Source organism: Aulonocara stuartgranti, assembly GCF_965226115.1.
Source record: "Aulonocara stuartgranti genome assembly, chromosome: 14".
In the NCBI taxonomy this organism is placed as follows: Eukaryota; Metazoa; Chordata; class Actinopteri; order Cichliformes; family Cichlidae; genus Aulonocara; species Aulonocara stuartgranti.
The window spans coordinates 40,764,686-40,782,545 of NC_138950.1; the positions used below are offsets into that span (position 1 = coordinate 40,764,686).

General features: G+C 45.0%; 1 protein-coding gene across 1 annotated transcript in view; it reads right to left on the bottom strand.

Moving 5' to 3' along the window:
- Positions 1-817: 817 nt before the first annotated feature.
- The window catches only part of LOC309688474 (ubiquitin-associated and SH3 domain-containing protein B-like), a 44,172-nt gene continuing 27,129 nt past the window's right edge, over positions 818-17,860 (bottom strand). The window contains 14 exon segments of the mRNA XM_082504254.1: positions 818-1,970; positions 3,240-3,349; positions 3,448-3,554; positions 5,602-5,746; positions 5,842-5,934; positions 6,034-6,153; positions 6,245-6,349; positions 6,352-6,370; positions 6,451-6,595; positions 7,114-7,322; positions 7,433-7,602; positions 7,993-8,191; positions 11,604-11,790; positions 15,514-15,567. Of these exon segments, the coding sequence (XP_082360380.1) occupies positions 1,833-1,970; positions 3,240-3,349; positions 3,448-3,554; positions 5,602-5,746; positions 5,842-5,934; positions 6,034-6,153; positions 6,245-6,349; positions 6,352-6,370; positions 6,451-6,595; positions 7,114-7,322; positions 7,433-7,602; positions 7,993-8,191; positions 11,604-11,790; positions 15,514-15,567 (1,801 nt within the window). The 3' untranslated portion in view covers positions 818-1,832.

The following is a 17,860-nucleotide window of genomic DNA, read 5'->3' on the forward strand; positions in this document are numbered from 1 at the left end:
TTTACTCTGAGAGCAAAATTCATTGTTAGCTCTTCATAATTTACAGTTTGACAAATGCTAGTCAATCAGGGATTATCCCGGTTTAAAAATCTGAAAGTGATACAGTTTACAAAACAGAAACAGTTTAGAACAAGTCAAGCATATAACAGGTTATTAAATCACCAAATGCTGTTATTAGTCTTGAATTCTCTTTATCCACCGTACTGGTTTCAGCTGCTTTTACCTGTGATGTGAGTGGAGCTCTGTTGTCTGTAGCAGACATGGCAGCCGTGCAGCTGGAGTGCAGGGAACGTCTACACTTGCCAGCTGTGCCAAACTGCTTCTTTAAAGGAGCAGTTCTCCTAAACGTTGGTTGAGTCTTGGCTGAACTCTCCGCACACACGTTTCTACACAGAGACCCTTTAAAATGATCAGCGCTGAGAAGCCTTTTTTCAAACTGTCGAGCTATTCCTGTGGCGTTGGTGATGAACACCATGATGCTGTATGTGAACGCAGCCTTAGCTCTCGTGTTAGCAATGGAAGCTGCTCTGCACTTGGAACAACGCAGACTACTTTGCTAGTATGCACGAAGACGCCAGCATTACATTGCAGTGGGAACTCATTTTGCATTGGCAGCATGAGCCAGGATTCCCTAAACGCAGCGGGATGAAAGAGCAGATGTGTGAATACGTCGTTTCTGCTACAGCTGCTGATGGCAGTTGGTACATCAGTTTAATCTTAGACAGGGGCAACATCACAGTCAATCAGTGGAACAGTTTTCAGACCACACACACACTGTGTGTGTCTTAAATGTAGTCAACACCTGAGATACAGAGCATAAGTTCTTGCATGCTGTTTTTATTATTTTTGCTTGTAACAATAAAGGCTTATAAATAAATACAAATAAAAGTGGAAGACGTTTCTGATCGCTGAGAACGTCTGAACAACAAACTGGTGCTGGACCAGAATTAAGAAGCTACTTTGTGATTGTCGGTATTGCAGGTCGTGATGTTGCTGCAGAGACACCGCTGTCCTCAGTGTGCTACATATGGAGACGACAGTGGGGGGATGCATTGTACGGGGGCATCGGGAGGGTGTGACGAAGACTACGAGGTGTGGCGTAAACGTTCTACCTCAGCTGGTGACGTGGCAGCGGCAGGACACGGGACGCCAACTCCATGAAAGCTCCAATAACACTACGCTGTTGTTCTGATCGGGAGCTCCGTGGTTACAAACCCACAGTCTCATGAAACTTTGAGAAACTCCACTGCAGAACAAAAAGTGTTCACATGTGTTTACATAAAGCCATGTTTTTAATGATGTCGTTTATTGTAAAGTTAGAGTAAAACAGTATCTGATGCCTTTCTTTGCCCCATTCAAGGGGAAATCTTTGGACTTACTGTAAATGGAGGTGGTCAGTCTACTGTAACTAATCTTTTGTCCTGTCCAAATGTAATACTACAAAAACATCGGCGTGTTTAAAACTGATTGTAATTTCACGCTTTGAGCAAAAACATTTACACCTATAGCCAGAATGCTACTGCGTGCTAACGTCACAACTCAATAGATCAAATTCTAAGTTCTCACTAAAATCAATCAAACGTCATTTTTAATAGAGAACCGCCGTCTTATGATCCTGATGCGTTTCCTGAGACTGGGTGGGTGATATTTGAGCGTGCTTAATGTTGAGCGAACACACGCTGCCAAACGTTGTCACCTGGGGCAGAGAGCCGAGGCGCTCTCTGCTGACGGGCGGAAAGTTCCAGTATTTGGAGGAAGGGTGGGGGTGGGGCGGCGGTGCCACTGCAGTCCGAGTGTGTACATCATCAGGTTAAGAGGGTCTGCTTGGGCCGTCATTCTTGCAGGAGCGTCTCCCTCCAGTCAAAGCTGTGGTTTGGCCCATGTGTGAGGGGGAGGATGGGAGGGTCCGCTAACTGCCACACCCCCGTGTCCCCCTGCTCCTCGCAGGAGCAAAAGCCCAGGTAAGGGATCTGAGGAGCAAGCAGAGCAAAGGAAACGTGACTCGGAGAGTAGATTAAAGATGACGGCGGTCCGACACAAAAACTTTGTAACATTTTCATTATTGTTTCCTGGATTTTCCCGTGTTTCCAAATGTAGCGCTCCTCATTTAACCTCCAACAGGAAGGAAGCCACGACTTCATAGATATTATGTTACAAGACTTTGTTTTATGTGTACTCACACTAACAGAGCACGTGACGTGAATGTGGGAAATACAAGGATAATAATCTTTGTATCATTTCTTTGTATTTAACAAAAACACACATTACTGTTTCATTAATTATTTATAAAGAATATTTTTTGATCCTTTTAAGTTTCCACTTTAGTGCAAACTGATTTATTTATTTCCTATTTTTTGACATCATCAGCTGTTTTATACTTCACAGTGTCATCCAGCAGAGCGCAGCACAGTCAGTGTGAGTATGAGAAGCAGTTAATGACCCTCAGTGAACAACATCAGGAACATGAACTGCAGCGTGGACAGATCCTGTACTGTGATGGCACAAAGCTACGGCAGCGTTTAGTTTACCGTTGCTAAAAACACATAAAACTGCTCTTTTGTTCCGTTTAATTGAAAAGAGAAACCAAAGTAAAACCAGAGGGAAACACACGCACTTCACTTTTTGACTTTGCGTTATCTGTTGTCATTTGGGCATTTCCAATCTTCCGCAGCCATGTTTGGTTTGACTGTTTCACATTAACACCCTGGATAAACACTAAAGCCTCAGTGACGTGAGACACATCAACTCATTTCCCCCCAATGAGCCACCCAGAGAACAAACGTTATCTAAAGAGGAAGTTTAGTCTGGTAGGAACCCAAAGACATGATGGTAGAAACTGTGCACATGAGAGCTTCCAGTCGCTTCCCTGCTTTTCAAGTCGGGTCAGAGAGCTGAGCATGAGCGAGCTGGGCACTAAAAATAATTTAGAGTAAATGCACATGTTCCTTATTTAAACTGAAACCATGTTAGACAGTAGGGCTCGTGTTGGTTCATCACATGATTTCAGAAATGTCCCGTTCACAGTTTGTTATTGTCTGATCCTCCAAAACCCGTCAAAGAAATACAGCTTTGACTGTGTTTCCCTCTATACAGTGAACGCACTCCTGTTTTTGCACAAATGGGCTGGAGGAGAGGAGGCTGGGAAGCCAGACGGAAGCAGTGACGGATGGGCAGAAAGGTGGAATGTAACAAAGACAATAAAACAGATGCACCACATGAAAAGAGGTGTGTGAGCGGACCTTTCGGACGACTTGGATGAAGTCCTTGGCGCTCTGTGGGCTGCGGCCCTGCAGCTGGCGCGTGCAGGCCTCTAAGGAAGAAGCGTGGGCTACAATCAGCACGTTGTTTCCTACGGAGAGTGGAAACCCAGGCGGGATGCACAAAGACATGAACATGCTGATCTTTAAACGTTCCACATCTGCAGCAGCTCTGCTGTGTGTCTCTTACCACTGTTTTTGCAGTCTGACAGGATGTCTTTGGTTACTTGATAGCTCCGACTCATGTAGTTCTCGTAGGACTCGGACACAGTGAGCTTGCTGACTGGGATCAGAGGTCTGCATTGAGATAAATAATTAGTGAAACATGTTAGGCAGTGGTAAGTGTCTTCTTTGTGCCTTTGAGTGGGCGTGGACTGCAGTTTGGGAGATGGCGTAAGACTCGCTCTGGACCCTTCAGTCCATCAGAACTACAGAGGAGATCTCTGCAGGCCAGGCGGACATACACAGGGTTCCTGCTGGCGTGTTACAAACCCTGCTGCTCCTGCTTCAACCCCCCAAAAGTTGGGACTCAGTGTAAAATCCGTAAAAGCAGAATGCAACGATTAGCAAACCTCTTAATCCTGTACAGTATTTTAATCACAACAGAAGTCAAATGCTTACACTAAGACATTTTCTATTTTATGGAAAATATTAGCTCATTTTATCCCAAAAGACGGCCTTGTAGGTTTACAGTTGTGCCATACTCCTTCCATTTCTGGATGATGGCTTGAACAGTGCTCTGTGGGATGTTCAAGGCTTGGGAAATCTTTGTGTAGCCTAAGCCTGCTTTAAATGTCTCAGTAACTTTATCCCTGACCTGTCTGCTGTGTTCTTTGGACTTCATGGTGTTGTTGCTCCCAATGTTCTCTCAGACAACCTCTGAGGCCGTCACAGAGCAGCTGTATCTGTACTGACATTAGATTACACACAGGTGCATGTTGCAGGTTCATGTTTGTGGCTGTAATGTGACAAAATGTGGGAAAGTTCAAGGGGCCCAATACTTTTGCAAGCCGCTGTATATCATCTACAGAAAGATTCAGAGAATCTGGAGCAGCGGCTGTGCACAAGGCTGAATATCACGAATGCAAACAGTCACGACTTTGTGCACGGGTTCAAGAACACTTCCAGAACACGTCCCGCTGTGCCACGCGGGCAGGTTAAAGCTGTGCACACATCATCTCTGGACCCAAGCTCATTCAACATGGACCGACGGAAGATGGAAAACTGCTCTGTGATCAGACAGATCAAACATTTGTAATGTCCTGTGGACTAAAGAGCAGCGGCTGGCTTGTTATCACGTAGTTCAAAAGTCTCCACCTCTGATGGGATGAAGGAGATGGTGGAACGACACAGCAACATGTGCTGCCATCCCGACCGTGTCCTTTCCAGGGAAGAACGGTCCATATTTCTGTGAAACCACACAGAGTTACGACAGTGCGGCTTCACAGTACAAGTGTTGAACTGGCCTGCAGACCACCAGCGGAAACATTGAGAACATGGTAAATGGACTGATTCTTATACAGCGCTTTTCTACTCTCCCGGAGTACTCAAAGCGCTCTATACAACACGCCACATTCACCCAGTCACACCCATTCTCACAAGCACTACCTCTGTACTGAGTGCTTTCTAACTACACTCACACACATTCATACTCCGATGGATGCATCGGAAAGCAACTTGGGGTTAGTATCTTGCCCAAGGATACTTGGCATGCAGACTGGAGGAGCCTGGGATCGAACCTCCAACCTTCCGATCAGTAGGTAACCTGCTCTACCTCCTGAGCTACAGCCACCCACATCATGAAACAAAGAAGACGACACGACCGAGGAGAGTCGAGCAGCTACGATCCTCTGTGAGACCACAGCGGGACAACCTCGGCCACAGGTCCAGCAGCTGCTCTCCTCACGTCCAAACATTTATGGACTGTTGTTAGAAGAGTTGCTGCCATTAAATAAAATATGAGCTAATATTATTCTTCAAATGGTCCTTTCTCTTTTTTAACATCTGATATATTTTCTGCGCTCTACTGTGAGTGAAATACAGTTCATGGTAAATGGACTGATTCTGATACAGAGCTTCTCTCTCGCCTCATACAACACAACTTGGCGTTAGTATATTTGTAGATTAGAGGGATGCAGACTGGCAGGGATCGAACCACCAACCTTCCCATCATCACATGACCAGCATTCATACCATTGCTTTCTGTGTGGATTTATATTTACAGTTGTATAGATACGTCTTCGTTTCTCTCCGTATTAGAGGTGTGAAGTATGCAACTCTAACACAGCACAGTTAGCATCCAAAGTCCCCACACAAGCAAAAGCCGCTGCTCGGCAGTCATCACCTGTAAGTTGTGTCAACGCTGAAGTGTGCAACAGCCAGGTCGGTGGGAGGTATCCACGCAGGCATCGAGCTCCCAGACACCCACTTGGTCCATTCGAAAAGCCCCGGCTCCACTCGCACCTTCAGCTTGCTGTCCTGCTGTAAACCTGTTTGCACAAACCAAATGTCGTAGATAAAAAAGAAACGCACTATCTCGATGTGTCGGCGCGACCGCTGGTGCACAGGCCGGACCCGTTTTTACCTTTCAGGATGTTCTGTGCAGTCTGAACACATCGCAGAGCGGGAGAGCAGTACACAAAGTCTATGGCTGTGTTGCTCTCTAACAGGGCTTCACCTGGAGAAGAAAGCAAAGCACACGTGCAAAAACAAAAATGTCAGCCTGCTCATCAGCAGCAGGTGTTTTACACCATTCACATCTGCACCAGTCACGTACCCACAAGCCGGGCCTGGGTGGATCCAAACACAGTAATGGGAGCATCCATGTCATAGTCTCTCTGTCCTCCCCACAGAGGCAGACTGGGAGGCATGTTCAGGTTGGAACGTACGTATCTACCTGCAGAGGCGGGGAGAAAAGTACCGCTGCATGTCCAAACCTCACCGTGAGACGCACAAAGACAGTAATGAAGGTGTGTGGACGTGCTCACCTTTACTATCTGAGCAGAGGGAGAGCCAGTGTTTGCCAAAGACCACATCCATCCTCTCACCGTGGCGGCACACGAAAAGAGTCCGCTTGGGTTGCCGAGAGTGACCCCGCTGATCCGCAGGACCTGCTGAACATCCGAGTAACAGGGCGCTTGAACATTTGGACAGATGACAGCAACATTTAGTGCGCAGTTCACAGGTTGAGTACCTGCATTGGATGACAGATGAGACTATTGGACGGCGTGTCCCCGGGACTTGTGCTATCGGGACGGCGGCTGTCCAACAGTCCATCGAACAGGCCTCTGTCTTTACTGCCCTTGTCACTGGCCTCACAGCTGAAGAACGAGTGGGAGCTGTGGTTGGTGGAAAAACACTGTCACTGTAAATCTGGTGCTACGCGAATAAAATGGAATTGAACTGAGCTGAGAGACGTGTGTGATGTGAACCTTTAAATATACTGATTGTTTCTTTGGATCCTGAGAAGTAAGGTTAACGTTGCCATATGGAAACACAGCGAGGCGGGGCGTGGTCTGTGATGCCGCTGCAGGTGAGATGGATGCACCTGGGCGGCATCTGCAATCATGCTTAAAATCTGTGCTCTGTCTGAGTCAGTGCTGTTGTAGTCGATGTGGATGTCAAGCTGTGAGCTGTAAAGCTGCAGCCGAGTTTGTGAACAGCAACCGCGTGCGGCCAATAAAGTGTGTAAGACGCTGAAAAGCACGAACATGTGGACGGGTCCGCCGTGGTTTTGTTACGCACAGATTCTTTGGTTTGGGCTAGCTGCAGACGCACTGTGCAAAGCCTACAGTCATCAGTGAAGGTGCACGCTCATAAATATTCAGCAGCAACGTTCCTCGTGTGCTACACTTACGCATGAAACACCCAGGTGTCAGATTCATCCGCCAGGCTCACATAGTTCTCAGGCAGCAGGCCGGACAGCCCGGTGGCGAGCGAGGTCCCGTACACCCAGCCCTCGCTGGTACTGTTCTGATCCACGGGAGACATAAAGACGAAATCCCCGGGAACCAGCTCCAGCTCATCGTCGTTCTGTGGCACGTAGGGGTACATCACCCTCAGGGTCTGCATCGGCCAATCACAGACAAGCAGAACATACAGACATCACTACTCAATAGCTGTCCTCAGTGTGTGCAGTTCTGGAGCATGCGGGGTTTAGTCTGAATATCAGCTACCTCGTGGTTAGCAAAACGAATGTCCCGGGAGAACAGAACAGCCAGCCAATCACATCCCAGCTTCACTTCAATGCCCTTAGCGAGTTTCTCTAGTGAGGGGAGGTGATCACTGGGGAAGTTGTAGGCTAGAGTTACATGGAGCTGCTTCTTGTGAGGCTCCACGTGGACTTCTGACAGAGACAGAGGGACAGGAGACATGTCACACAGGGACTGCTTTCAGAACAAAGGCGCGCTTTGCTTTCAATCTGAAGAAACCTGTGTCTGTTTTTTTCTTTAATGCTAAACAACCAAAATATAACAGAGCATCCGCTCTGATAAGATGTGGGCGCGCCCGCTGTACTCGGAGTGACAGAATGAGCGAGGCCTTCAATAAGCTGTTAAGAACGCCGTTCACAACAAGCACAAAGGCAGTCAGCATGCATTACTCTGTGACAACAGTGAAGTGATGCTGACAGACGGTGACACACTGTGAAAGATGGAACAGACTGACAGGAAGACACACGTCTTTAATATCAGAAAGCATTGTGGGTGCAGATATCCCTCACGCTCGTACTTCTTACCTGCCTTCCTGACAGCCTCTGCAGCAAAGTCAGCTGCAAACAGCTTGAGGATATCGGCCACCTGCTCCTCCACGAAAAGACCGATGAAGTTAGAAGATGTGTAGAGCTCCAAAGGCAGCGGGCTGGGAAACCGACCCCGCCACTGCTGTACGCTGGCCTGGAGGGCTTCGCACAGAGCTTCTACTTTGTGGTCTGCACACTGTGTAAGCAAGAAGAGATGGTCAGAGTGAGGGCTGGGTGCCATACTGATGCACATCTGTGGAGTCTCTGGAATATAACAATGATGCTGCTCATTAAGAAATATCTGCTGTGAAGAAGATGTAAACATGCAGAACGACAACATACAGTTTTAGAGTGCTACACATTTGTGTAGTTCGCTTTTTTGTAAAGTTCACAAAACTCTCACGTGTGTGGATGTTACGCTATTTCCTCTTGTTTTGAAAGCTTCTTTTGTGGCTTCATGTGGTTTATTACTTTCCTTTTTTAACTTCCTCCTTTGATGTTTTCCCACCATTGTATTTGCCTTGACTCAGTTCACTTGTCTTATTGTCCCTCCTCCCTATTTCAGATATTCGTATTTACCAGAAATGTCTTCGATCTTAAAGATTTTGTACAAAGATCTCTCTTCTGGCTCTTGGAGGAGGCGGACGCATCTTTCACCCTCTCCTTCCCTTATCTTCCCTGCTGCTGCTTCTATGTCCTTGTCTTGTCTGACTCTAACCCTGAGAGAGTCTCTTTCTCACTCTTGTTCTCTAAAACAAAGAAGAACTATGGATTTGATCAACTGGTCCCTTAATGCTATTGACACTCTATTCTCGACGAGAAGCCTGGGTTCGGGAGAGCCAGAGTGTCCCAGAAGGACGTTCCCTGCTGGACACACGATGGACGGGTGGCAGAAGTGGGGGGTCGTGTGCCTGGCGAGACTGTCTATCGAGGACATTGAAGACATCTACTTATTCGGACCCATGATAACAGGGCTCTTGCTGTTTGGAGCTGGCTTGGCCCTGGCTTACCGGAAAGTGAAGAAAGAAGTGACTGCTGTTCAAAACCCCACAAGGCTCGCCGCTCTGATGGAAACTGTGGGAAGAGCGGTGAGTGCTCAGACTGTCCTTACTGAACGAAATATGGGAAAGATCTTGGAGGACTCACGGCTCTTCAAAGAGAGATACACCTGGAGACCAGTGATGGACATTAGAACGAGTGTAAAATGGGTGCAGTTCGACCTAAAACCTGTTACCTACATCTATAATGCGGCTATACCCCCACCCCGACGGCGCCAGCTGCTTGAAGGTTGATGCCGAGGAGAACAACAACATTCTTCCGGGAGATACGAGAACGAACTGACTCAAGGCCACCTGCGTAGGCTGCAGACTGTTGATCTTAGCCCAACAGGCTAAAGGACACTTTCTCAGGCTGAACTCAGGACACACACCCCGACACGCACACATGCACACTGATACTGATATGCACTCACCACACTCCCTTCCCCGGATCCAACGCCTCCTCCCATGCTTACTTCCCCCATGGAGACAGCGGCTCAGCTGGAGGCGCGAGGACTCGCAGCGTCCGTGACGACTGTGTACATCATATCTGTGCTTCTTTACGTGCTATGGAGTTTTTGTGTTTTCTCCTCATGACGACTCACTGGTTGGAGGTCATCATGGGCAGAACCCTTTTTTTCTCCTGACTTTGCCCCTATATGTTACATATCTCACTGTCTATCCCTTTTTTTGCTGCCTCGCCTGACCTGTCTCCCCAATGGAAGTTTGTATATTGTATTGTCGACAGACCCAGTCGACCATACAGGCAACTGCAACTGACAAATAAAGCTTATCCTTCAATTAGTTCTTAAATTTTTTTACGATTCAGTTCTTACTCATCTCTAAGGCTACGTTCACACTGCAGGTCTTTATGCTCAATTCTGATGTTTTGATCAAATCGATTTTTTTGTCTGGTTGTTCACACTACAAATAAAATGTGACAGCAAACGCGCTCTGGTGTGAACGGTTTACAGCCCTCAAAGCGGCCTGCATGCGCAAAAGAAGACGTCACACACAACGCGCTCTGTTTACGGAAGTAAAAATGGCGGCTACATATGGGCTCAAAATGTGGTCATAAATATTTTGTACTTGTAAAAAAGATTTGTGTGTGGACTTAGCCAAAAAAACCCTGCAAGTTACAACTACGAATTTTGACCCTATTTTTCTTCCTTTAAGCTGATTGGTCCATGTCATGTCAATCACAAATGTAACAATCCAATCAGAGAACAGATGGGTTTGGCTGTCGGAGGGTCGCTTTTTTTGAACTGCAGGTCTTTGAAGGGAATAAATGCCCTTTTACATGCCAACCCAGCGTTTTCCTTCATCACCACGAAGGAAAACAGTCTGTGGTCGTCCGAGTTTGGTGATTTTTGTGTCACAGGTCTACGTGTTTTATACAGGGACTTCCACAGCCTTTTCAACAGCGCTGCGGATGCAGGGGGGGGCAGTGTTTTGGAAATGACAGTCTTCATTACAAAGCTTTCTTCGTTATGAATTAGCATACATGTTTTTATTGAACATTTGAAGAACCAGCAAAAAAACCCCACAAACTCTTGTAGTTCACATAAAGTCAGAGATGAAAACGACAAGGAGCAGGTGCATCTAGTGCAGGTAGAGCTGCTGCAAAAACCCACAGAGCCCAGCAGCCAGCGTAACAAATTCTGGATCCTTGGCTTTTAGTTAGCAGTTAGCATTAGCAGCACATCCTGCGTCCGATGTGAAAGGACCTTTATGCTGCGCACTGTGACTCACAGCAATGGTCCCAGGTCAGCCCTGACTTTGTGTTAAACTAATCCTAAAGTAATAATGTATTTCTAACCACTGATATAGCACAACTTTATCCTTTCAACAGCTACTGAAAGTTAGGGGACCTAGCTGCTATCGGATATTTATATAGAGATTACCCTTCAAGGACCCGCAGTTCAAAAAAGCGCCCCTCCGACAGCCAAACCCATCTGTTCTCTGATTGGATTGTTACATTGGCCAATCAGATGAAAGGAAGAAAAATAGGGTCAAAATTCGTACTTGTAACTTGCAGGGTTTTTTTTTTGGCTAAGTCCACACACAAATCTTTTTTTACACACAAATTCTGTTTACACATACAAATCTTTTTTACAAGTACAAAATATTTATGACCACATTTTGAGCCCATAGCTACAGAGCTAGTAGGTGTTGTTGCAGCAGTCTATCAATTTCTCCGGTGCGGATGATTGGCGCCTGTCTTGTGTCAGTGACGTAAAAGACTGATTTGTGCCGTTCACACTGTCACAACATGATTGGATACGGGTCGCATAGGGTCAAAAAAGTCGGATTTGATGCGCTTTCGCCTGCACTGTGAACGTAGCCCATGACAGCTGGTCGTTAGCAGACACTACGAGCTCTGATGGCACCATCACATGTATTTTCCTATTAACACTGTTGATGCTGTTTCAGTGATAAGCCAAAGCTTACCTTAAACTATTCAGATAAATAACTTTATGCACAAGGACAAAGAAGAAAATAATCTATCCAGATATCGACGACTACAATTGTTGAATTTCAACCATGAAAGTTAAATCCAGTATAACTCACCATGAAGAACTGGCAGAGAGTAATATGGGGGAAAATGTTGTGGGCTTTGTTCTTGCCACAGGTGATCCGGCTCTGCTGCCAGAAATGGGAAAGCTGGTTCTGAAGGGGCCCGCTGGGTCGCAGGTAGAGGACGTACTCTCTCGGCAGCGGGTCGTCCAAGAACGGGTCGTCCACGTGTGAAAACAGCCTGTGTGTGACATGGAAACGTCTCACATCGTGCTGCTGTGACATGTCGTACATTTACTTTCACATGAAACCTTGAAAGAAGAAACGGGTAAGTGCACATATCTGACAGTGGATTATTTCAGCTGTGCAGCCAGATTAGTGCCGGAGCCCTGCAGCTCACTTCGAAGTGGAACATTTCCTGTTTAGAGACTCTGGGACATAAAATGCTCCCCCTCGTCTGCTTATTGGCTCATCACGCTGCTCTCGCCAGGAGCATGGACAGTGGTATTCGACTGAATGTACTCTTTGGCTTTCAAGAAAACTACTTTTCTTCAGATTATTGGAACAGCCAAATACCCTCATATGAACACTATCCTCCACATCTAGAGCTTAAAAGGCCCAGAACAGTGTTTGTTTTTAGGCCCACAAGGATAACACTGACTGTTAGAACGTGAGCACTGACCACCCTGACAATACTCAGTTTCATTTCCATACAGCGCCAAATCACAACAACAGCCCCCTCAAGGTGCTTTATATTGTAAGGAAAAGACCCTCCAGAGAAAACCACAACAATCATATGACCCCCTGTGAGCAAGCACTTTGGCGACAGTGGGAAGGAAAAACTCCCTTTTAACAGGAAGAAACCTCCAGGCTCAGGGAGGGGCGGGGCCATCTGCTGCGATCGGTTGAGGTGAAATGACAATCAAATGAAAATGAGAAAAAGCAGAATCGAGTGAGTCGAGGCCGTCTTTGCACACAAATCATTTAGGTGTTAACGTGCACTGCACAAATACTGATGGTGCTGTGTTCCTGACCCCGCCCCCTCTACCTCTAAAGATAGATTTTTCTCTATCCATCTTTAAATTTGAAAATCAGCCGTGTTTTTCTGACAGTCGGGTAGAAGAGGGTTAGTCGCCACTATTGTGTTTGCTGTTCCTGATTATGCTCATCTGTTTATCGGCTCACACAACAGGGATCTTCGATCCAGCGAACGTGGCTCGTGCATCTCTGGGCTTTGTATTCTACAGTGCGCCGTCCTCGGCTTCTTGTTTCTCAGATTATCTCCTGCCATCAACCAGGATGTCTTTTCTCATATGTCCCACGCAGCGGACGCTCGTCCACTTCAGACACGTTCTCAAGTGGAAATGAAAATGCTTCCTGTGTGTGGCAGGACGCACGATGCCCACTGTGAACAATGGCTGAGTGGGCACGATTCTGGTCATCTGCACTTCTATGCAAACTTTCATGATCTGTAAAGAAAGCGTTGCCGTTTTCTTCAGAGGGATTAAGAGAAGATGAGCTCTGTGCAGCAGTAAATGATAAATGCCTGTGACACATCACATCCTGTCAGAGCTGATTGTGACTTATTAAAATCTTATCAGACCATCAGTTTGACGCACACCCAACTGTTTTAATCATGACTGTTTATTCATTGCTCAACTTTTATCCCACGTGAATCAGTTTCACAATATACGAACAAGCTGAGCACACCGTCCCTCCAAACCTACAAAACACAAAGTCAAACACAATAGAAAGACATACAGGAGCATAGCTTTCACTACAGTACTGTGCATTTTAAACTAGGAAGGCACTATCCTTTAAGTGAGAATTTAAACATGTGCAGACATAAATGCAAATCCAGTATATAAGATAAAAACTGAGTACAGTTTAACAGGCTTGAAGGTCAATAAATGGTAAAAGGACTGATTCTTACATAGTAAATGGTAAATGGTAAATGGCCTGTATTTATATAGCGCTTTTACTAGTCCCTAAGGACCCCAAAGCGCTTTACATATCCAGTCATCCACCCATTCACGCACACATTCACAGTGCGTTATGCAACATGCCACGTCCACACGAACACTTCCTTCTATGCTTTTAGTGCTTTCTAACATGCACACACATTTAAACTCAGAGAGCAGGCTGGTGGGAGCCAGGCGTCGAACCAGCAACCCTGCGATCAGCAGATGACCTGCTCTGTATTTTCTTTAAGTTGTCTTTAGGAATAAGAAGCCCTTTTTCGGATGCTGGCAGCCTTTTTGTTCTGCTCATTGTCAATAATGTTGAAGCACATTTGGACTAATCACTCCATCAGAGCTGTTGCTGCTGGTGATCAGCCCAGTTTAGTCTGTTTGCCTTCAGAAAGACTATGTGGCTGTATCCCAATCCAGGGTCTGCAGCCTTAAAGGCCGCATTTTAAGGCCGATTACATCACAGCAACGCGACGAGGGCTGTCCCGATTCAAAGGCTGCTCGAAATGCGGCCCTCAAATGCGTCCTTCATTTCCCTGAATTTTAAGGACGTGGCGGTGTAGACTTCGTGGCCCAACATATCCCAGAATGCATAGCGCGGCGGTGGGTGTGGATAATTTTGCCGAAAAAAAACGGCGGATGAGGGGCGCCCGAAGATTAAACTTTAAGTAAGTACTGAATATTATGTCACTTATTTATGTGCAAATGTTTAATAACGAAGAACATGAAAACATTACTGGTGGCCACATGTCGGCAAAGTCATGTGACGTTAGTGACGTTTGTACTAACTTGGTTTTAAAGCCTTTACTTTAAAATATACGCCGTTCAATAGCTGAGCTTAATCAGAGAATGATCAAAGCTCATGTAGGAACAAAGAAATGAACAAAAGATTTTCTCCTTCATTTCTGTCAAACACAGCTGTATGACACGTTTCCAGCTGTTAGTATCATGGTTGCTAGGCAACCTGGGCAGCGCAACGAAGGCTAGACCGTCCCATTTCACAAGCCTCGCACTTCCGGCCTTAGCGGTCTTTGAGTACGCGGCCCTTGTGGACCGTTAAGGCTGCGTACTTTAAGGCTGCAGACCCTGAATTGGGATACAGCCTGTGACAGCCACTTTCCACTGATGAGTCAGCAGGCGATCAGCTGAAGGGCCAGATGCAGCTCTCAGGTTCATGGTTAATGACACGGCTGCCTGATACTCTTCAGATACTGCGAGAAAATCAGAGAATCAAAGGCAAACTTGGAAAGACTGTCAGAAAGCCGGAGACCAAATTTGAAAAATGACAAACGACTCCTTGGAAGCAAAGTGTAAAGAAACGAGGACTAGCTTCAGACTGGCAGAACGACGCATTTGTGCCAGTGCTTCAAATCTAAAGAGTAAGAATATTACAGCTCTTGTACTTCACTCATGAGTAGTTCAGTTCAGTTGAGATATATATGCTAGAATACAAAATGCAGTCTGTCATTAATACAACAAACATTTAAAACCAGTCACATGAAATTCAAACCTGACTGAACAAAAATCTATAAAATATTTTTTAATATTGTTGAGCCAACCAGCTACTTGAACAGATGAAGTTACACTCATGTTTGAGGTCAACTTGGACTGAGTTATTTCTGACTGCATACTGTAGTATAGCTGTACGTGTCCCATGTAACAGTGTGAACTGGTTTATTTAAGTACCGAACGCTTTCCAGTTTAAAGTCATTGGTAACAACAAACTGCAGGTAGTGGGTTGTTGTTCAGACACTGATGAAACCAGTGTTGCTGTCAGAGTGAGCTGCTGTGACAAAAACACAGATCTGTGTCTGCATCGTCCTTTTTTCCACAAAGTGTTTGATTTACACTCAGCTGCAGTTGACCTGCAATTATTTAACACAGTTTTAACACACTTGTCCAGCAGAGGGCGGTATACGATACATTTCACTGCCTGGTGATGTGTCCTGTACACATGATGGAAATGTGCTGTATACACGTTTAGTTGAACCTACCAGTCACATGCTGCTTGGACACTCCGACCTCCAGTCGACACCAGAGCTTTGAGTCTGTGAAAGAAGAGAGGAAGAAAAATGAAACGTACGCCTTAAAGAAAGTTCACCACAGCACTCAGAGACTGCCACAAAGGGCTTTTTTTGCTCTTTGTTTATCTTTGAGTTAAGGAACAAGATGATCTTGTTCGCATCCTGAGGAACTTTCTGGCTAAACAACAAAACAGAAATCAGCCACACCTATGTGGACGCACACGAGGGCTCGAAAAGAAAAGAGTATGGAAAAGTTGTTGAGCATACCTAACATCGAGGTTTCTACAAACAGTGAAAAAGGAAGTCTTTGGTATTCTTCAGGTTTTACTTGTTACTCAGTATTTTTTTAATCAGTGGTCCAAACAGCAAACTCTATTTTTGTATTTTATAATAATGATGAAGCTTTTTTATGCAAATGGCACAGTAACTGGTTTAAAAATGTTTATTTTCTGCCAGACAAAAATGGTCCCAGTGCTGCACGATCATATTAAACGCTGTTTTCCAGAGACAACCAATAAGAAACAAATCTGGGCTGAGGGGGCGAGGCGGTAGTTACACTCGCAACAGCAGTAGCACACAACAAGAGCAGGAGGGAGAGGGAAAGAAAGAGAGCCGGGTGCAACAAGAGACAACACCGTCACATTGGAAAGGTACAGTAAAGAAAATGAGTGACACCAAGAAAAGAAGCAAAGTCTGGAGCCATTTCAATCTTATGACAAAACAAAGGCAGAGTGTAGAGTCTGCAAAAAAGGATGTCATATAGAGCCGGCTCCACAAACAACATGCACAGGCACCTGAGAACTGTCCACCTATCAGTGCAATGGGAAGATAAAACACAGTCAGCTGAGTGTGATATTAATATTTCTAAATGACAACCTTTCCCTTAATTAAAGATCTGGGCGTTCTTTTTTCCCATATTTTAATTTATATTTAATTGTGTTGTGGTTTGCAGTGTTTTGTGTTGTTTCACTTTAAATTTGTTTAAAAGGAAAAAGCTGAAAATTTAAATAGTTAAAAGTTGAAATGTAAATAGTTGTTTTTTTGTATTTTATAATTTATTTATTACATTTTATGTGGAGTGAATAAATAAAAGTATATTTACAGTGGCCCCTAGAGACAAAGCACGTACACACTCCAAAACACAACAGAAGTGCTCCAGGATGCTAGAGGCCGTGTTGAGCTTTTGTTACCTGGTGGCTACACAATATATATATATATATATATATTAATTAATTATCAACAACAATATAAAATTATGCACAAAAGGAATTAGTAATGTAAAAAAACTTGGTTTTCTTTATGTATGTTTATATATAAATATTTATGGGGACCCCTAGAGACGAAACACGTACAAACTCCAAAACACATTTCTAGCGTTAACTGAACTTCCGAAACAGAGCTATATATATATTTTAAAAAAAAATTTATGGGGACATATATATATATATATATATATATATATATATATATATATATATATATATATATATATATATATATATATATATATATCCTGTGGGACTTCCAGATACAGACGGACAAAATGGTGGTGGCTAACCAACCGGACATAGTGGTGGTAGACAAACAGAAGAAGACGGCCGTAGTGATCGATGTAGCGGTTCCGAATGACAGCAATATCAGGAAGAAGGAACACGAGAAGCTGGAGAAATACCAAGGGCTCAGAGAAGAGCTGGAGAGGATGTGGAGGGTGAAGGTAACGGTGGTCCCCGTGGTAATCGGCGCACTAGGTGCGGTGACTCCCAAGCTAGGCGAGTGGCTCCAGCAGATCCCGGGAACAACATCGGAGATCTCTGTCCAGAAGAGCGCAGTCCTGGGAACAGCTAAGATACTGCGCAGGACCCTCAAGCTCCCAGGCCTCTGGTAGAGGACCCGAGCTTGAAGGATAAACCGCCCGCAGGGGTGTGCTGGGTGTTTTTTAAAAAATATATATATATAGCTCTGTTTCGGAAGTTCAGTTAACGCTAGAAATGTGTTTTGGAGTTTGTACGTGTTTCGTCTCTAGGGGTCCCCATAAATATTTATATATAAACATACATAAAGAAAACCAAGTTTTTTTACATTACTAATTCCTTTTGTGCATAATTTTATATTGTTGTTGATAATTAATTAATTAAAGCAACAAAACAACCTGAAGAGCCGGCTCTCTAAAAAGAGTTGGAAATCCCATCACTACACAGAATCACTTTTGTACTACTTTTGTGAGAATATCACAGAAATGCAGGCCGATGTTTCATCCAAGCATGAAAAAGTGATTTGAAACTTTTGTTTTAAAACATTAAAACAAGGCACAGATGAA